The sequence below is a fragment of the Thunnus albacares genome, chromosome 13, assembly GCF_914725855.1.
Source record: "Thunnus albacares chromosome 13, fThuAlb1.1, whole genome shotgun sequence".
Classification (NCBI taxonomy): Eukaryota; Metazoa; Chordata; class Actinopteri; order Scombriformes; family Scombridae; genus Thunnus; species Thunnus albacares.
In genome coordinates, this window is record NC_058118.1 from 7,465,281 (window position 1) to 7,487,740 (window position 22,460).

The window sequence follows — 22,460 nt, forward strand, 5'->3', positions numbered from 1 at the left end:
AAACATATTGTAGCTGAAGTGCTGGTGTAATACTGCAAACTGTGGTTATTTTTTTGATACAGTTAAATGTATTATGTTTACAGACAGACTGACTTGAAAACAGTGTTATAGTTCAAACATGGGGAGAGTAGTGACCCCAGTACTGACAGCTTTAGGGTGGACAATCATCACCCTCCACCAGGCGGGGGCAGTGTTGATTGCAGTGCTTATGTTAAAGCAAAACAAAAGACGCCCACTGATGAGACTGTATATGATTTCTAACATTAAGAATACAACTTAAGTTATGTCTACTTTTCTCTAACAATAAGGCTACTCTTGGAGTAAGTCTACATGTCCAGAAAATCCACAAATTGCAAAATATAATTGAAGTGAAATGGCTCAAAGTTGGCCCTATGAATGCATTTTTAGAGGAGTCATTGTTGTCTCTCACTGTGTGTGAACAATTAATGGTACAACAGCTCTATATCTACTCTGTAAATACCCCAGCACAGTTTACAGCAAAATAGATTTGATTTACAGCTAATTTGTTAATTGTATGTATTTTCTCCTGGATAACACTAATCTACTAAAGCTAATTAGAGTGCCACATATAGCTGTGTGAAATTCATTTCACAGCATGTTTGCTACTTGCTGCTACACCAGCTGACTGTGGTTTCCAGACTGAGGACACCTGTACATGCAGAGTCTGTCCACCTAAATATAAACCGACAGTCCCTGTCTTGAGTTCTGATTGGCTGGTATAATAATTGACCTACACACACTTGTAACTGCAACTTCTATTGTACATTTAGATGGTATGAGATATTTTGTTTGGGCAGAAAATACCATTTAATTGAGATTAAAAATGTTAAATTAATATTTTAATTCACTGTTTTTATCACAACAATGTGTCTTTATGAAATCATTTAACATAACATTGTGCATTAACAAAGTGCAGTGTGAATTTGGACAAACACCTGCTCTGTCAAGTGAAAAGAAGGCAGTGTAGGAAAATACTGGAAATGAAGTTTTTTACCTTCACAATTGAAGTAATGTTGTTAAACAAGGGGGTCATAGAGGATTTCCTGCCACAGCTCTAACAGAAACATGTAGTGTACCCAAACAGACTGAATTTAACTATCGACATGTACAGTCTGGTTCTCTTAATCCTCAAACAAGTCACATTATGAGTTGACTTTGTGTTGTTGTGGTTGTGTGACAAAAACCTGTCGGTCTACCTGGATGTGTACATCCACTTCTCCAAAAGATCAACTTGTTTGAACTTGTTGATACACTTGAATGTAATATCTTAACACACCACACTAGATTATTTCACATGATCCATCAATGCATCAATTCATTTTTGATGCATTTTGTTTTTCCACAAGCTCAAGTTAGGCAGGTTCTCATTAAATATATCTTGACGCAAATATCTTATCAGGCTCTAACCTGTCCTACCAACAAAGAGCTGGGATGATCCAACTGGACTTCAGTGTTACAAAATATTTAACGTACAGTTTTGTCTCTTTTGTTGTTGTGAAATATTCAAACCCAACACTCCATGCTCTTTTATTGCTGTGCAATTACATTAGATGGAAATATTCTACATTTGCATCATTTTACACCCTTTCACTCCAAATTCAGCTTGACATATTTGGTGTCTTTGGAAATGCTGGGACCTCCATGAGAATTTACAATAAATTTCTGTGGGTTTGAGTCAAGTCTGGTTGGGCACAGCATGAGTTTGTCTCGACTAACCCACCAGAGGGCTGCTGCTTATTATGTAGGAACACAGTGAAGTTTCCACAATCCCTGTTTTGACCCACATCTCCCACTTTCTTCTGCCCCACATACTGCACTGAATGACGGCAATAACTGACCCAACCAATATTTCAGCTGACTGAACCTCAGTCTCCACAGAAGCAAGATGAGAGCCTCATCAGGGGGGTGGCACTGGACCACATCTGGGCCACATTTTGTCTCCATGAGGGCAGCTGTTGTTGCTGTTGATAATATAATTGTAATTGAGACATTTCTCTGAAGATATTAATTATATTCTAACATTATTCCTTGATTTGCTGTGAAGGCTGACTGCACCGTCTCTCTCTCTGGATTTCACTTTGAAAATCACATCCGGAAATGTGGTCTTTCTAACCCCAGTGAGCTTGACGCTGTCCAGACGCACTCTTTCTGAAACGCAAAGTGCGTTGCTGTCTGTGTTGAGGCAGAGCAAGTACCTTCAGAGGAGCAAAAGGCAGACAGCGGTACAAGGAGATGTTTCTGTCTGTGTTTCTGGCTCTGAATGAACCTGCTCCTCCACCTGCACCGGCATGTCAACTGCGCAACCAGTTTTGGGTGTGACAAACATCTTGCGCGCGTGTGTGTCAGATTTGGGCATTTTTCCAGCCTGAGTGGACGCGCGGATGACTTGACTTTATTGTATCATCATCACTCCAGCTGCTGATGTGTTTTGGACGTTTTCTTAGTGTTTTCTCTTTGCTGACCAGATGTTCTGGACACACACGCGCAGGGCTGCGGATGTCCAGTGATTATTATTATTATTACTATTATTATTTGCTGATGTAGTGTTGGTCAGGGGCTGAAGTTGAAGTCTGCTCTTGAAGGTGTGAGCTCCAAATGCATTCGCTCCTGGGCCGGGAGAAGAAAGAAGAAGAAGCCGGGTTTGGGATCGATCTGGGTCTGTCTCCGGGCTTTCTGCCCCAAGCTGCCACGATGTTCAGCTGTGTGGGCTGCTTCTGGGTGCTCCTCTCCTCCGCTCTGGTCGCCGTCTGCAGCTTCAGTTTCATATCTCCTGCCTGGATTGTTAAAGACCAGCTGAGGAACAACCACCAGCACCAGCATCACAACAACAACAAGGACTCCGTGAGCTTCGGCTTGCTGTGGCACTGCTCGGAGTCTCTGGATCACATGTACCGATGCTACACCTTCGGGGGACTGGGTAAATTTGCAGAGATCCCCTCCAGCTCCTGGCAGGTAAGCGTGCACACCCATGTCCGACACATGTGGATGGATGTGAGCATGTGGGTGGGTAATGCATGGCAGGCTGTGTGGCATCACGGGATCCAGGAGAGAACTGGGAGCGGGGCAGCGATCTTTAAGGAGTATCTTACAGCAAAAATGAACAAATCTGAGCATCCAGACTCAAGCCTAATTACTGCTACTGATGATTTTACGAAATCAAGAGAATTACACCTCATTGAAATGTCTCTTGATTTAAGATATTTGATTAAACAAGATGATTTGTATCCATAATAAGTCATTCATCTAAAAAACAACACATTTTTAACTTATAATGGTAGTTTAAATGACTTGTTATAATGTACATTTCCCAATATCTACTCATCCATCAGCCTCATAAGTTGTTTTTTGGGGTTTTTTTGTAAATTCTGGGCTCAGATGAAAAAAGTGACCCTGCCATTCAGGTGAACTGACATCTCATGATGGAACTCTGTACTCAGTCACATGCTGTAGGCCTACATACACGCTGCACACGCCATATGTGTCACAGTAACTTGAATGACGCTACAACATTATTACTGTGGCTCTGATGCTCCTCCTGAGTCAGTTTCTTTGAGGAAAAAAAAAACACATTTGGGGTGATGCAGAAGAAATTACTGATCTGGGGGTGTATCATACAGAGCAGCATCTGCAGCACAGCATGGCAGACACTCATCAAAGCTGCTAAAGTGGCACTAGGTTGGCAGGCTGCTCACTGATCGGGGCTCCCTACTAAGCAGAAATTTCATTTTGGTCTCTTCTTGTCAAATTGAACCCATTTAGCAAATGCACGAGTGGCTGTTTTCCTACCCAATGCAGTCTCCCCACATACGGTGTAAACAGCTGCACGGTTATATCCAGCAACAAACATCCTCACAAATGTCTGTGGGCCAGTGTGGATCTGTTTGAGACTTAAAAAAAAAGTTTGGAAAAGACTGCTTTGTTATCAAATCAGATTGTTTCCCAGTGCCAGAGTTAGAAATACAATAGGCCTTGTTAGGAGATTGTATCTGGGACGCTTAGTGCTCATGCAAGTGGTGGAATAATTTATTTCATTATTACAGGAAGGCTTTTTGGACCCCCAAGCTTGGCAACCCCCACTAAAAGTCTAAAAAAAAAAAAACCTGCTACAGAATACCAGCCACCTCTGGAGTTACTGTATGATTTATGTATGAGGGGGAATTAGCATTTGAAAGGGAGATATTAATAAGTGGCTGCTTGGGTGATTGTAGCAAGTATCTGCAAAGAGGGAAGAATGCAACGCCTGGGATTCTTTTCACAGGGAAACACAGGTGTTGAAACTGCAGAGACAGATAGAGAGCAAACACAACAGAGACTTGGTCCTCTGTATGTATCTTTCATCTCATTCACATTCAAATATCAGCTACTGTGTGTCCTTCACTGAATCAAAGTTTTGCTGCGCTGTGTTTAAGGCTCATTTGGCTAAAATCAGCAGTCACTTTGCCAGTTGTCAGTAAGTCAATTAGCGAGTCTTCCAGTTATGAAGCTTTCCTGCCAGTGTGTTAGTGAACGCCTGGCTGATGGAGCTGCTTCTCTGCGCAGGGCTACACGTGTTATTACGGCGGTGAACCCGAGCGCACGATCCTGCTCCCACAGCCATTAATAAAGGTGAAGGGGCCATTAAGTTTTCATCAGAGCCACTTTATTACTCCACCACTCCTCGCTGATGTGCACATCATTTTGCTGATGCCTTCCATTTTCAACTTGTCAACAACCTGCCTGCACACAGAAACACAAATCTGTGTGTGTATGTGATAAATACACAGACGCAAGCCCCAGAAGCCATTAGTTCCACTCTGTGTTTGTGTTGGAGTAGAAGAAGACAACTATTAACTGTATATTGAGCTCCATCAGAGTGGAAGGGTGTGTGCTCTTGTCTCACTCTGAAGAGTCAAGCTGAGCTCTTGTTGATGCTGTGTGAGTGAACCAGAGAAGGACAGGACAGGACAGAGGAGGAGGAGGCTCCCAGAGAGACTGCCCTACTTGTGCTGGAGTTTCTGTGGGGTTTTCTGTTGCTACTCCATGTTGTCAAAAGCTTTTCCTTGGAACGCGCTGCTTTCCAGTGCCGCTGGCGCTTAGAAGCCCAGTGCTGTGAGCCGTCGCCAGGCTGGCAGGGACGGTTTAAGTTCAGCTACTGAAAACTGTTTCTTCTACATAGTGGTTTTCCATATAAATTATTCCTTGTCGCGTGTTTCTTCATATCACACTGCTGGGGTCGGGTGATGTAGAGTAGCGGCAGTGTGTGAGCGTGTTTGCGTACGTTTAATGTAAGTGTGTAGAAGTCAGTGGAAGTGTGAAAGCGTGTGTGCTGCGGTGGTGCACGCCAGGTTGGACGTGTCATTGGAGGAGCTGTATTGTGAGCTGCTGCTAGGTAAAGTGTGAAGGAGGAGGAGGAGGGCGCCTGCCAGAAAACATTTTCACCTTAACTTGTTAAGAGCTTATGTGCTTCCAGCTGCTCCACAGCACTAAACACTGGAACTGGATTAGCTCGGCCTCTGTAGTAACCAGCCAACAGCTCAGACACTACAACTGTGTGTGTGTGTGTGTGTGTGTGTGTGTGTGTGTGTGTGTGTGTGTGTGTCTGGGCAAAGAGGTGCTGTGTCTGGGTGCTTTTGGATTGTTCTGTATGTGTTTTCTGTCTCTGCTGTGCTGTGTGTGTTTGGGCTTCTCATACAGCACGTGCCCACTGCATGTCAAGGTCGTCTTGTAGCCTAAATGAGTGGTGGCCGAGCTCCAGGAACACTGATTGGAAAATGTCTGAGTTTGTCCTCATCTTTTGTCGGTCTGTGCAGGAAATGGCAGCATGTCAAGGCGGAGATTCTGGGCTGTGAAAAAGGGATGTGATTGGCTTCCATTGAAATCCTTTAACACACTAGACAAAACAATCGGCCCATGTTGTCTCTTCCACGTGCCAAGAAGATGAATTATAGACGTTACTGGAGATGTTTTACCATGCCTAATTGCCAGCTACCTATGAAGAACACTTACTGGTGCATAAACCCTGCTAGATGCTCTAAATGTCATTTCACCACTCAGTGAGCCAGAACTAGTTTTAAGTAGACAGATAACTCATCTAATGAAATTCACATGTGATTCCTTTGTCTGGCTGCTAGTCAGCATTTGTCTTTGCCTTCCTTCATTTAATGTTAATATCAAGAGATGGTTACACTGTGAAAATAAATGTTAACGGGAAAAAGGATGTTACAGCTGTATTTTTAGTCTGGTGTTTGTGTGTGAGGATTATTTTAGGTTATTTTACACCAAAAAGTGTTGTAACTAGTTTACCTTTACTCATGTTACATTCATTTGATAGCTTTTGTGCACTTCTACTTTTAAAGTATTTAATTTCACCTTTGATCAAGTGCATTTTTATTAGAAACTAGACAGCTGTGGAGCAGTTTACAGCAAACAGTCAACCAGCAGAACAAAAGAACAAAATAGTAATGCAACTTTGTTAATTTTTGACATTTTCAATGATTCTATCTTAGGCACTGTGTGAAAATTATTAGGGGAGTCAGAGAAGGAGGGGGGTGTTATAGTTTTTCTTTTGGTTGAAGGGTAGACTGACTTTTTTGGGAGAGCAGGAGAGAGACTTATTTTTTCTTGTCCTAAATTTATATTTTAATTCAGCCTTCCTTTGCAATATAGTTAATAGTTGCATCAAAAAGACAACTTTCACTTGAACCACGTTTCATAAACATGCACTTTGCCATAAGCAGAGGACCGTTTCTGTATGCTTTACTGTCTCTGTGTCAGCGTTTTATTAACGTGTACATTGGTGGTGCCCATGAGAATTTCCATTAAAATATTTAGGTTTAAATTGGGGTATATGATTAAACAAATTGTACCAATCTAACACTGTTATATAATTTTGACATTATAATATATTTAGCAGGTGCCTCTAAGTCAGGAGGAGGGTTCAGTGGTAACATTAATAATGCTAGGATAGGGATGGCCTTGCTTTTTTACAAAGTGAAAAACAAGGTTCTGTCCCCCTCACCGCCCCAATACGTTGTGTACAGTCCCTTAAAACAAAGTCGTAAAAGGTCTGTCAAAGTTTATCCTAACCTTTTGAAGTCATGAAGATCATACCCAACAATGACCCAGTAATTCAATAACATTTAGCCGAAGCATATTTTGAAAAGGTACATTTGACTTTTGATCAAACAGATTTAAAAAAAAGTACTCGTATATAAAATATCTGTGAAATAAATATCTTTGTTACCTCAAATAGGAGATACTCTATGTGAATGCAGACAATACATTTGTTCACATTGTACTAAATCTAAGACTTCATCAACTCATATAATATATAATATAAAAATTTTAACAGATAAGATAAAGTTCTCTGACTTAAAAAGACAACATTAAGACCATGACCTATACTTCCATATTTCTTTTGTTATCCAGAAAAAACAACAGTCAAGTAAATGCACTTTTATTAAATATTTCTCTTTTAAAGGACCAATATGTAGGTTTTAGTGGCATCTAGCGGTGAGGTTGCAGATTGCAACTAACTGAATACCCCTCCCACTTCTCCTCCCCCTCCCCTTCCAAGTGTGTAGGAGAACCTACGGTGGCCGCAAAACACATGAAAATGCGAAAAATGTGAAAGGCTTTCTCTAGAGCCAGTGTTTGGTTTGTCGATTCTGGGCTACTGTAGAAACTTGGCGGTGCAACATTGTGGACGCCGTGGACAAGGATCCGTTCCCTATGTAGATATAAAGGGCTCAAACACAGTGATTCTTATTTTCAGGTGATTATACATTAATTAAAACATACTTATGAATATTATATGCCATTTCTGCCAAGTCCGTTCTGCTAGATGCTGCTAAATTCTACACACTGCACCTTTAATAAGGTATGATATATGCCCTTCAGACCAGAGCATGATGCTCCTGGTGGAGAGTGAGTTCAGGTAGAGATTCACTGGTGTGTCTGCCGTCTAATATCAGAATGATGGACAAGGTCTGGCCTTTATCTGTCTGAACAACATGAGAGAGAAATGAAGGGTCTGTGCTCTGAGTTGGCCTCCACTGCGGGGGCCAGAAGGTCCAATGACACACACACACACACACACACACATTCCCAAGAGACTCAATGTATTTGCTGCCACTTACTGACAAATACACCGGCTCAACAGAGGACCCAGCAGACTAGCAGAGGGCTGTGAAATCTCCGCTGAACAGAAAACCATCATTTCGTCCTTGATGCAGGCTCGAGTCGCTCCTTAGATTTAGTGTAGCAGTAAAGCTCCTCTCTCCCCTCTCTGCCTCTTATAGCCTCTCTCCTTTAATGCTAATGGGGAACCTCTGTGGTGAAAGCCATTTGTGTGGAAGTGTGTCTGCCTGTTATAAATGATGTTATGGGGTCTAATGCACATGTTGTATTCCTGCTTCCCCGTGGGGAGTCCACTGCCCGGTTTGCATGAGAGACAAAGACGGACTTGTCTGGATGCTTTCTCCTGCCGACCTCATTCTGTTCAGAGCTTCATGCGCAGCTCTTACCACAGAGGCACGTTCACCACGTACACAAGTATGACATGTCAAAGTGATGTGATGCACCCACACATAAACACGCACATATTTTTTTTTACACGCACACGCACGCACACGGTGAGATGAAAAGAGTCAGAGTGACGCAGACATGTTAACTCACAGGAAAAAAAAAATGCTTTCTCACATATCAGCGTGATCAAAAGAGACATTGATGTGATGTACAGTGGCTGTCCATGTCAGCACTGAGGCAGTAATTAGGGGTTCAGGGAGGGATGGCCGAGGGACATTAGAAAAGAAGAGAAAGAAGTAGACCCAGTGTGTTATTTAAATAAAAATGCTTCTTTTGCTACCTTCCAAAAAACTCAGCTATAACACATTGTCCATGCTAAAACAAGGCTGTATCCACTCAAAACCAGCGCCCCAGCAAACCGCCCCCGTTCACAGCACAAAGGAGCCATCATCCATTTTCACACTCAGTAATAAACTGAACTCTTTTCAGCTGATATCATAAAAGGAAATCCACTTGTAATGTCGCGGCCACCAGCTCCAGCCTATTTCCACTCTGATTCCCCTGCGACCTTTAGCCCAGCCTCTTGTTCGCACACTTACCTGTGAACAGAAAAGAAAGAAAAGTACAAAGTACGTGGCATGGACGAGAGGAGGGAGCGAGCACAGGAGAGACACGGGGAGGTCAAGAGTCGTGTTTTACTACCGTCTCTTCTGCCGGGTTGTTTTTCAGGTGGCTGGTTAAGAGCAGAGCTACACATCATCTCGCTGCTAGTGGTGGCGTGCTGCCTGGCAAAGCACATAGCCCCTGCTTTATGAGACAAACACATCCTTGGCCCCCACGCTCAGCCTTATATGAATTAGTGGTGTTTTGTATTTAGTTGTCTGTTCACCTTGACTTATACCAGGTACATAAATAGACTCATTGCAAAAACTACAGTGTAGAGAGCAGGGGAAGGCGCTGGAACTGGAAAGAGAGATAAATGTTTGGTCCTTTGACAGCAAGTCTTGCGTGAAATGTGGTGTGCTGACTTATTATCATACGGCGCATGTTGACTTCAAGGCCACCTTCTGACTGGTGACAAAATGAATGGTAGGCAGTATGTATACAGAGGAGCTTTTTAAAATGATAGATTTGAGGATGAATGGGCCATTTGGATGGCATCCTGATTCTCGTTTTTACCCCCTCACATGCTCGTGTGTTCTCTTGTTTACCCTTCTGAACTCCCAGTGTTAACGGCTTCATAATGCATTTTGACTACAATATCTATTAGAATGAGTGAGACGCATATAAAGATGTGCTGAGATATCAGCTTATCTTTTATTTCAAATTGGTCCAGACAGTGTTGTCTGCCTCTGATATGAGCTTTTGGAGAATTTGTCAATACCCTGCTGACGTCTATGGGAGGCATTTAAAGGATTGTACTACGGTAACTCTGCATTAATTACAAAACATACATACTTTATAAAGCTGCTCATCCTTTTTGAAAGCACATTGTGAGGTTTCACATTGATTTCCTTCCAAACAGCTTCTTGTTTCAGTTTATGTCAGCACACAATGAAAGTTAACATACAGAGACTTGAAACTTGCTTGAGAAAGGTAATCCATCGCATCACGTTGCCTTTATTTACAGTATTTGATCAAGTTATGTCATTATTGAATTCATGAAACAACCAAATTCACACAATCAATCTCAAAACATTCATTTTATACTGTACTGTTTGTCTTCTGGGTTTAAATTTGTGATATACAGCATACAGTAGCTCTTAACGTAATACCTTTTGAAATCTCACACTGAAATTTTGCACACAGTGTCCTTGAACGCCACGACAAGTAGGCTCGCAATGCCTTATGTATTTCAAGAACATTTCAAGCCTCTGCAAGTTGAATTCATATGCTGCTCTGAGAAGAATAAAACCAATGGCTGCCTGGAAGGTAGGAAATCATTTTAAGACGCTTTTGAAAAAGTAGTTAACTCAGTTAAATTCAATTCACTTTAATGACCACCACACGGCTATCCTGGCGTAACTTGTTACTGGTACAGTTTGTAATATCACAAATACACACAGCACAAGTTACAAATGTGAATGGGAAATATGCAAAATTAATAGTATGTTCCTTTAAATTGAATTGGACTCCTCTCAGTTATGCATTTCTTACTGTATTGTTGCTATTAATTGCAATATTTTAGTACAGAGCGTTTGTGTCTCCTGGTTTTAAAATGCATTATGCACATACTGGGAGCATTACAGGGGTCTTGCTCAAGGACAGTTTGACATGTAGAGGTGGAGATTGACCCACAAACTCTACAGTAATGGCTGAGCTGCTCTACCACCTGAGCTACAACCGCCCACTAGATGTTTGTCCACATGATTGAAAAATAGAATTTATTCATTTTTTTGAAGGAGTCACTTCTGCTACCTTGAGGTAGGGTGTGTCTCATCTAAATCCTGCATCTGTGGATTTTGTCACAAATTCCTAGATGTAAGATTTTGGCCGTGTGTGTGTGTGTGTGTGTCGGCTGGCTTTCGGAGAGGGGGGAGGGAGTGTGTCGACAGGCGGAGCGGGGCAAGAGGTCAGCGCTGCATACGGGAGAGGAATTGAAAGTGCAGAGGAACAGCTGTCCAGATGATGGATAGAACAGGTGGCTTCGAGAGAGATGATGAGGAGGAGAGAGGGGAACATGTTGATCTGCATATTATACCCACGGAGGTGAAATAGAGAGGAAATCAGTCTGGCTGAGGAGGAAAAGGATTTATGATCTCATCAGCCTTGATGGATGGATGCTACCTGCTGCGTGTGATCATTTTCTGCTGCTTTTTATATCTGGTAGTTGATATTCTCAAAGGAACTGGCACAGCAAAACACTTGCTCTGATGATGTGCACCTCCAAAAGACACTGATGGTCAAAACTATGATTTACTCCACCGGCAGACAGGAGAATGTTTATTCAAATACTGGCTGAATTCCCAACCGTGCGTTTATCTCTCTCTTATGAATTATACTCTTTGCTTTGGTGATATTTAAGACCCTCTGATCAGCAGTTCCCAGGTAGACACAGTGAGCTGTCTTAGTGATAGGAGAGCGGGAGTGATGGGGCAGCGGAGCGCTGTTTCCTTCGCCGGGAAACGTGCTGAGTCAGCGGTCTCCGGGAGGCCGCCGTCCATTTGTTAAGCGGCCTGTCACTTCCACCGCCTCCACTGGGGATCCTGCGGGTAGTTTATGTATTGATTTAACAGGGAGCCTTTCTCCATTTTTTAACATAAATGATGGCTCACTCGGCTCGATGCATACAGGCCGGCTGTAGCCGTGCGAGCCGGCCTCCTTCAGTAATCAAAGCACAGGGGTCGCAGGTAAAAGAGCTCAGGCATACCGGGAAAAACACTTTGCTGCCTTCATACAGTAAGTCTACCTCCACTTCACATCTTAAAGCTGTCATTCTGTAGAGGGCAATGTGCTAGGAAGACTTCTTTAAGAGGTGAAGATACTAGTTAGATGGAATCAATATATTTTTGTGATTTTTTTCCACCGTGGATGGATATAGTTTTGCTGCTCCACTTTTTCGTTTCTCTCTCAAATCCTGAAACATCAAAACATAAAGCTCCTGGGATCCAGCTAAGCTCCGAAACATAACTTCTCTGTTGAATCCCGGAGCGAGTTGTGCAGCTTCAGAGAGGAAAAGTCCCACGTGTGTAGACTTACTCAGAGTTATATAAAAAGCTTTAAAATATCATACTCTTATAAGCTCTTAGACAGTTTAGACATGTCATACATGACAAAAAAAAAGATAGCCCTTGGTTGGGACATGAATTGCCAGTGTTCCCCTCAAATGTTTAAGTTTTGGGTCAGAAGAAGCCTGCTGGTGTGCAGAAGGGAATTGCAGCATCTAATCAGATTTTCTGATCTTTCTGTGGGGAGTTCTGTCTTACTAGTAGAGGCGAAGACTTTCTTCCTCTCTCACTCAAACTATGATGATAGAGGCGGCCTAAAGGCTCATGTGGGAAACATTTATCACAACCCACTCACACAGTCATTGGGGTTAATGTTTTTGTGTATTAATGGTTATGTACTAGATGCATTTTTAATTTAGCATTAGCATTTAAGTAGCAGTCCCTCTTCTTATCTTGATGTAATGTGAATTTTACTATGAATCAATTCCAGCCAACTTCACAACACAATATGCTACAGCTGTGCATTGTTTCAGTTTGATAAATGGACAACAACATGTATTATTACCGTTTAATGTGATTGGTTTGGATGATACAAAGGCTTTCTCTTAGAGTGATGCAGATTGTCTCCAAAAAAACAGCTGAGGGGGGAAAAATATTCCTCAATAAAAAGTTAATTTCCCGAACAGTGAAGAGTTTGATGTTGTGCTAATGTGCAGCTCCAAAGATGAATATGGGAGGATACGGGTAAAGTCTGACATTCATAAGAGAACATAGATGTATAATAAAGTCATTTGGATGCAAGTCAATTTGTACATCAGTGTAACATCTCATATTGAAATCTAGATTCTCGCTTTTAAGAATTTGGTTCAAGTGTTGTTCCTGCTCATAAATATAAACCCTGCAAGGCTACAAGAATAGGATTCCTGCATTTGATATGTATTCCCATGCAGTTATTAATGACTTTAATAAAAACTGTAGCTCCTAGCTGATCATCTCAACTCACCATTATTCCTGGAAAACTCCCTTATAGTTGTACTCTAAAGAGATTTTTATACAATATGTTCATGCAGTTTGGGAAAACACAGCACAATAAATGGTAAAAAAAAAAAAAAACCTGCTGAAATCTCTGATCAGTGTTCACCCAGCCAGACAGCAAATCACAAAAGTGAGTTTAATTAGTGACCTACTGTGTAATGATTAACTGTCACCATGTAAGCAGCTCAGCATGTTGTTGTCCAGTTACATCATTCTTACCCTAAGTCTCTGTAGACCAGACTCTGAGCTCCTTAACATGCTCTTTCAGTCATGAGGATGATACTTTATCAGAGTGATGCAACTGTGATTCAGACCTGGTAACACACTTTATTTATTAGGCCTGTGGAGCTCTACTTTCGTCTTGATTTGTGTAAAAAATACGCTTAACTCAAAGAAGATTCCTGACTTTTTTTTTTTTTTTACCGGCAAGAAGGTCTAGTGCTGGTTACCAATTCGACTCCCGAACTAAAGATGTTAATTAAACTTTTCTAAATATTGCCCTATAGCTACATGTTCATTTTTGGGGTCAGTGAGTTTGCTGTAATCCGAGTGTAACATGGACCAGTCTGACTTGCTGATGAAATGAAGCAGAGTGGTGGAGGCAGATATAGTAGCATTTCCAGTTGCTACAGTACAGTATGCATGAATTATGAAATGTGCACTTGGGACCAGCGGTAGTGCAGATCATGCATAAATGCAAGAACAAGCTGGGCTGTGCGAGTTTTTGAGGGTGTGAGTTGTGTGAGAGGTTTGCTGAAGGACGGCCTCTGCTGAAGCCCACACGCTCTCTTAAACTGCTCTATTACAGGTGGAGGAGGCCGGCCCACGTGGTCGCATTGTCTATAAGTTAGACTTTAGCCATAGACAAACTGATTTTTTTTTTTAACTGGGGGGAGGTCTGTACTTGTAATCAAGCATAAATATGCAAGATTCATAAATATTAAATCCAAATTCTAAAAAAAATCGAAGTAAATTACCTCATTTTTCTGCAAACTCACTAGTCATCGGGGAATAGTAAACCGGTTCAAACTGGACTGTTGAAAGTAACTCACTCTTAAGAAGATGCTCTTCTACAAATCATTTTCATATAATCAGACTCTTCAGATTAATTTATTGCACTACATCATGTGATGATACAGTTTTTCAGTCCCAATATTTCCATACAACTGGCCAAAATATAACAGCTGTTGTTCAAATGTGGCTTGACTAACAGGCTAACATGTTGTTATCAAGCTTAAACAATCCTGTCAATTCTCATCCAGATAAGTTGCTTCTTTGATGAACTTATCTTGAATCTTGAAGTGCTCTCTACTGAAATAAAAGCACCATGAGTTGAGAGGGAAAAGTGCTGATTATATGATTGGAGTTAGATGAAGTAGGCGTGTAGGGAAACCTCCCAGCATGCACTAGTACAACAGACTCATGGACATTCAGCACCAGTCAAGCATTTGGACACACTCACTTGAATGAGAAGGTGTGTCCAAGTGTTTGACTGGTGCTGTCAGTCTCATTCAATTTGTATTGCTAAATTATTACTGCTGTTATTGTGTTTTACATCGAGCTCCACAATGTTTCCACTATTTCTGCATTTCCACTACTGTTAAGTAATTAGATAGCTAGCTCACTGCAAAATCTCATCATAAACATATTCTGATTACTCTATACTCTGGGTTCATGCTCTAAACTAATGTTGTATTCGTTCCTTTTTAAGTGTTCATCATACTTTGTTTTGTTGTATATTTTATCATGTACTTGTAGGTGTTCAGTAGGTAACTCCTTGTAATTAAAATGACATCTCGCTAATTACACCTGCAAATATTGGTTCCTCTATAAAACTGCATGTTCTCATCTAAAATCATACTTCAACATTATATTACATCATAATTAAGTGAGTTGTTTGTGTCTCACACAATGTGTTATCATTATAACTGTGATAAGTCTGCACTTTTACAGGTTTTGGTTTAAGAACTTGTTGCCCTGACGACAGTTTGAGATCAATTTTAATCTGGACTCAAATCATCAACACTCTAATCTGTTCTACAAGCAATAATTTGAGAGAAATCCTCGCTCTATACCCTGTGTCCTCATTCACCTCAGTTCAGGAAAATTGAGTAGGTGAGTCAGTGCTTTTTATTATGAGGACTTGAGTCATACATTTTGTCTACCTACTGGACTGAGTGAGCTTCAGCCTGATAAACAGATACTAGATGAATAAGTCATCTATTGTACAGATGGAGCCTTTCTGTATGTGGGCTGTAGTGTTATTATGCCAGTGTGAAAAAGTACAGTATTTCTTTTTTTCACTTTAAAAAAAAGGCAAAGTGCTCCCCCCTCTCTCCCCCACATCTTCTCCATATTTCTCTCATACTCCTCCATCCTCTCATCTCGTACTCTCCCCTCAGCTCTCTCTGGCTCTCTCCTACGGTGCCAATGTTTTTTGATGTAAAAAGATCAACCATAACTTCTCCTTTTGTGCGCTCTGCTGTTTGTTGGGATGCCAAATATACGTTAATTCTAATGAGCAAACATGGCGATTAACAGTCATCATCTTGGTTGCTTTCATCACTTCATTCAAATTTTGCTTTTCATCCATTTCTTATTAGCATCTTTTTTCAAAGCCGAGAGACAAAACAAGACAAATTCCACGACTGGTGTCTTTTGAAGAGACTGAGGGGGGGAAAGAGTGGAGGGGGAGGGGGAGGGCGTCGGACACAAAAGTATCATTTGCGCTATAATTCAATTACAGCATCTATTGAGAGAGAAGAGAAAGGAGAAACTTTGCCCGGGGTTTCTCTCTTTCAACTACCCATCAGCCCCCACCAACAGCAGCCCATTATAGGAGCTGAACAAACCTCTGGCCGGGCTCTCAGGATGCCATCATTAAACCGGCCTGTGAGGGATCCCATATATTTCAAACCAGCTATTTGATCCTCCCATCTGATCTGATCCGCTTGTGTGATCTATTATGAAGAAGAGTGCGATGGAGAAGAGAGAGAAGAGGCAATGTTCAGAAGTATCTCAACCTGTACACCCCCTCATCCCCTCCTCTCCTTCTCCAGGATCTCAACTGTGGTTTAATTGAGAGCAGAGAGAGCGATAAAGAGAAAAGAAGCAGAAGAAAAGGCTTTTGTGTTGCATCCTATTTGGATATTTTGCCCTGCAGGTATAGTAGATGATGACTCTGATCTGAGGCGGTAAAGTTTGGAGGCAAGAAGGAGGTTTAATGATCTCAATCTCTGCAAGCCCTCTGCTTTGGTCAGGGAGGTGCGGCTGTGTGAGCTGTGCATAAGCCTGCTGCTCTCATCTCTACACTGTGGGGAAACAGTGAGAATCAGTCATGTAGTGCTGCAGTGTGTGTGTGTGTGTGTGGGCAGGTGGTGCTCAGCAATGCCAGATGGACACTTGATCATTTGTCACACAATTCTTGATTAACCCATAAAGATGAACCCAGTGTATAAGCCCTCATCGACATCATCAGTGGATCATTGAGGGAATTTATGTGTCTCTTTAAGTTTCTTTAGCTTTTGATCTTTACAGCTTTACAGTATTACAGTATTTTGATATGAATGGGACTGCAGGGCTGCAGTGCTTCATGTAGTTTTGAAAGAGAGGTATTTTTCACGGAACAATGTGCCTAAAATAGAAGCTTTTTCTCCGCGTCCTATAGTCCTCCATCACAGTCTCTTACATATGAGTCATTGTCTGTGCTTCTCCACCTGAGGGTTTCATAAAGATGATTCTCCTCTGGGATGATACCAGCGTGCATCTATTTCCTCTCGCTGCTCCGCGGCTGATGTGAAACCAGAGCTGTGGTTTATCCCTTTCTCCAGCAGCTCTGGGACTCGAGCCTCACTGAAGTTTTTTGGCAGGTTGGCAGGTACCCGAGGCAGCTTATATTTGTACAACTTCTATTCATAGAATGAAATAAATCTTATTCTTTTTGAAAATGAAGAACATGATGGAACATAATGGTTTTTACTGTGCAAAGAGCTCCAGTAATCTCTCTCCAGAGTAATCTGTGGTCTAATTTTCTCTTTTGTTGGTGTGGAAACATTTAGGCTGCAGTTTTTACCTTTTTATTGGCCATACAGTTCATTTAGTTAAAATCTGAGAAGCTATGAAATAAACTATGTACAACAGCAGAATCTATGTTGACAATCACAGTTGGAAATAACCTGAGAGTAGACTGTGAAGTCAGAAGAACACTGAAAAAGAGAAAAACTTCATTAGCACCTCACTCCTAAGATATTCACAGTTGCATACAGTCCTGATTCAGGGTGTATATGCAGCTGTCATTATTCAAACTCACACATGACTGGAATATGATCATTTATATTGGAGACATTGCACTGGCTGATAGCAGTCTGATAGTGATTTGTTCAAAGTGACAGGTCATAGTGCAGCTTTGGCTCACTGATGAACAATAATCTGGGTTTATTCATCACCCCAGAGCCCAGAGGTGAAGTTTGGTCTCCAGGTGGTGCAGCAGGTGGCAGTTATTAGTCTGGCAGGGAGGCAGCTGCCTGCAGCTCTCAACCAATCTCAGAACCCATCAGCTATCGTCTGACGACGATTTAGCCTCTGGGGGCGATGGCCAATATTTCGGGGGTTCCGGTGAAGCCAGCGGATATCCGGATAACTGATAACAGATAACGGATAACAGTTATTGGATATTGGGACCAAGACTTCCTCTTCTGTGCATCAGTCATTGTTTACAGTCTGATTAGCAACTTGCGAGATGCAAGAATGGAGTTGGAGTTGAGAGATGATGTCTACGACTGGATTGTTTCACAAGTAGTCAGTTTACACTCAGGTAACAGTTTTAAACCAAACAAACATCAATACTTTTTGTAGGTGTTTTAGGTCCAGATGACATATTGGTTCTGCCTCTTTCGCTCCCCACACGGACTGTTTACCTGCATTCAACCAAAGCATGTTCCTGTAGAAATTCCCAGAGTGGAAACAGAAACCAGAACGCTTCTGATCCCAAAATCTTGTCCCTTGCCTACAGATTCTGCATTCATATGCAGATATCTGTTTATAGAGATTAGCTCTGGATAAACTGGAACCACGCCAGCTACAGTGGACTGCTGTGGGCATGATCAGATTAACCTGCAAGGGGGCCCAGGGGCAAAAATGTGATGTTTCACTATATCCTCACACATCCAAACACCAACCAGTACTCCCATGCTGGAACAATACCACCTGGCCCCAGGTTTGCAGTATTAATTATCTTGAAGCTATTTGATTAAACACAACTTTCTATGGGCCACGTAAGCACCTTATAATCTAAAATTATTAAGGTTGTAAAGCTGTTAAAGCTAAACTTTGATAATAAAGGATCTGTCTTGATATTGTACTTTATAGTGGTGCAAGTTCCCACCTTTCCCGGGCCACTACCCCGGGCTAATCCAGCCTCAGCTCAGCTGTGGGTTGAGAAGAGAGATGCCTTGAAGATTGTAACGCAGTGTGTTCATACACAGTAGGGTCTCTGCTTCCAATACAAACACACAGAAAAAAAGTATATATTTGGTTGAAAAATACAGTCCACTAGACAGAAGTTGGAGTAAGTTGGAAATGACAGGTTGCGGTTGTGTTCTTGCAGCCTCTGGAGATTCTGAACCAACTTCCTGGCCTGAACTATGATCCAGATCAAACATTCACACGATATACATACTGTACAGTAAATGCCTAGAAATGGGAAGTATAAAGGTGTGTGTGTTCTCTTGCCTTTGGTGTGTTTAGGGGTGTTTCCTGGGCTCATATATGGCATTCCTCCCAGTTCATTCTACTGTCAGTGTGTGTGTGTGTGTGTGAGTGAGTGTGAGGGTGTGTGAAAGCGACACTCTGACTGTACGAGAGATTCTCACCATGTTTTCATTTAACATGACACCGAAGACTCAACACCACATTAAAGCATTGCTTTGCAGCAGGGAGCGTCCTGTCTGGGTCCCTGGACGAGAACACTGGATGTCTGATGACAATAAACAACTTTCTAGTGTTACTGTGTAACTTGGATGAGAGAAACTGAACACTGATACTATAAAGGAATAGTGTTACCAAACATAATTAATGTCACCATTCAAGGCCCAAAATAGAAGTAATTAAAACTATTCCAGGTAGTAGCGTGTACCCTTTCTGTGACATTTGGCAGAACAAGCACCAGGACTTAAGTAACATGAGGCCAAAACAGCTTCAGTAAGTCGGCCCATACGGTGAGATTAATCCAGAAAGTTGGCTACTTCAGACATTGGCTCAAAAAATCAGCTGAAATGCAAAAAGCAGTCCCTCAGAGCCTCGTTTTTTAAATTATTTAAGTATTCCATTTTTAAATTATTAATTTTAATGTCATTACTTTGATAAAAAATTCATTTCTCCCCATACATAATGACATTAAAACTGGCGGTCGATCTTATGTACCTTACCATCACAAAATTTAATAAAGTTTTCCTGTCTCACTCAGTTTTTTAAAGTTGCAGCAGGATAGGTTCTTTAGTCGCGGGATTATAGAAGTTTATAGAAGATTCTAGTCAACATGAACACTTCAGTTTAACTTCAGGTTACCTACACTAGCAAACCAGAGCTAACAAAACGGCTGACCCTTAGTGAAGAAAGAGGCGGTGGGTAACCAAATTGCATGGTAATACATCCAACTGTTGTTTCAGTCTGAACCACAAATGTCTGGTGCTGGTATCACTAGAGGACAAGTCAGGTGACTTCATCCTCCAGGCACCATGCATATCTGTTCCAAATGTCATGACAATCCATCCAACAGTTGTTGAGATACTTCAGTCTGGATCAAAGTGGTGAATCTACCAACTAACCGACTGACAGACCGATCCATCTCCATCACTAAAACTAAAACCCTGTAATGAATGATAGGACAACAAATTTAGGAAACGACAGAGGACATAGAGCTGAAATCATCTGAGGGATTTTCCTTCCAAACTACTGAGACCATGCAGATAAAGAAAAGATAAAGAAAGATGTGTTACTGCTGGTGTTTTTTGGCCTATGTAATGTTGTGAAGGAGTGAAAGTATGTGTGAAAAGTATCTCTTTCTTGCAAACCATTGCTTGGATACACAACAGGAGGAAAGATTGTGAAAGTACACCATAAATGTATCCAGTATGGACACCAAAGGTCTTATTCTTGTGGAAAAAAATATCTCTCTCTCAGAATGGATTCTCTTAGATTCTTGAACAAATTCACGGAGGCAGACTTCAGGCAGAAATTGATACAAGATTGAGGTTAATCTGAAATTCAATGCATTCTGGTACAACTGATGCATCCACAATATGATCAATCTTTTTCATCAAGAATGTTTTGTTAATGTTGGAAATTATTGACTGATGTTTACAGTTGTCGTACAGTTTTTGTAGCACATTAAACACAGAACATGATATGTTCTGGGGAGGAACCACTCTTTAAATGGGCTCAAAAATAAATGAATGTAGAGGCACCTTTTGCATTTTGACCTGAACCAACAAGTGTTTTCACTGTGGCCGATAATCTTAGCAGCCTATCATACTTGTTGTGGGATTTTATATTATATCACAACCTTAAACCCTTACAATTATACCCTTACAACAAAAACAAAGGAATTCCCCTCTGAACGTACATGTGTTTGTATGCTAACATTGAGTGACTCCCTATGTGAGTCCCTGTGGGTGTGTGTGTGCTTGAGAGGGAACAGCTAAGTGCTCCTGAATGTCACATCCTATCTGCAGCCCGTCCCCAAGGTACAAATGGACACTCCATCCACTTGTCAGGTGATTAATCTCCGCTCCCATCCCTCCCTCATCTCCTCTCCATCTCGTATTCACTCTGTACACACAGCGTCGTCAGCCATTCAGAGGACAGTCACACTCACATACATGCACACACACACACACACACACACACTTACCGTACGACACTCCCTCTCCCAGTCTCCTCCCAGTGAAGATCAATGAGGAGACGGATGTATTATTCAGCACATTAATTTAGAGGTGGAGGGAGCTTTTTGTCTTAGTGCTCTGGCAGGATTGTCAGAATTCATCTGAGAGATGATGATGTTACACAACAAGCAGAGAGAAAAAGTGAAGAGTAGAAGGGGAACGGTTTACAGAAACTGGACAGGTGAAATCAGCTGATTGCTTATGTGTGATGGAGCAGAAACACCTCTGGTGGCTCTGAGATGTTCAGGGAAGCTGTGTTACAGCACTAATGGGCTTCTAGAGGCTGAACGTGTCAAGGCCGATGCTTTAGTGTGACCTCTGGGCTCTCACGCTGCTGAATGCTGATTAGAGATGGGAGAGCTGAGGCAAGCACACGCAGAGGATGAGACAGCAGTTGTGTGCAGATGGCATACCTGTACACATTGACAATGTACACCAAAGCACACACACACACCTACACACACAAACTTGTCACATCTGCTTATCGGTGGATCTGCAGTGCTCTCACCTCACCTCTTGTCCTCCATAAAGGCGAGGCGTTCGATTGTAAAGTGGTGAGGTTATTTCTGTCAAGGGCCGGTGCTGAGCATTAAGGTAACATTCTCCTCGCCCCGGCACTTCTGAAGAGCAGAAACCTGTGTGGAAACATTAAGCCATTCAGTCCAGGCTTGGGAAGGCAAAGTGCGTTTAATGAGACATGCCTTGCCATCTCCATCTTGTAACTCCCAATTGAGGAGACAATGAAATTTCATTGTCCTGTACAGTGTAATCCCTGACTTCCTTAATGTAATTGGAAATGAAAGAGTCCCCTTCAGACTGCCCCTTTATTACTCAAAGCAGCTGTATAGAGGGTTTTTTTTTTGTTTCAGCGCAGTTATTGGGCTCCAACAGGCTCAGGATGTGGACCATTTATTGTGGGAATCCAATAAAGTTTCTTTACGACAGAGCCAGGTAGTCTTACAACATGTGTGTCAATGCCTTTGGCCCTTAGTTTTATCAGCATTGTAACACTTGTATGGTTATATTAGCGGCTGCTAGAGGCTTGTTACTCGTATTTCCGGATTAAATGATGCTTGTGGGTCAAGTCCGCCAGTTATTGTCTGTATTAATTAGGGTGGTGATGTAAAAGTTGTGTCCTTGTGCCTTAAGTCACAATATCCTGAGAGGATTGCTTTCTAAATCAAGTTTTCAGGCTGCAGCAGAGTGAAAGACAAAGAGATTAAGATAAGTCCTTCCTGTCTTCTGCCAAATGAAAACTTTGATTTCTTCTCACCACAATTCTCTACTCTTT

General features: G+C 41.8%; 1 protein-coding gene across 2 annotated transcripts in view; it reads left to right on the forward strand.

Moving 5' to 3' along the window:
- Window positions 1–76: 76 nt before the first annotated feature.
- The window catches only part of LOC122995351 (transmembrane protein 211), a 95,461-nt gene continuing 73,077 nt past the window's right edge, over window positions 77–22,460 (forward strand). Inside the window, exon 1 of one of the 2 annotated variants that reach the window (XM_044370524.1) lies at window positions 77–2,973. In XM_044370524.1, the coding sequence (XP_044226459.1) occupies window positions 2,617–2,973 (357 nt within the window). In that variant the 5' untranslated portion in view covers window positions 77–2,616. The remainder of the gene's footprint in view (window positions 2,974–22,460) is intronic. The other variant, XM_044370523.1, reaches the window with a different exon arrangement.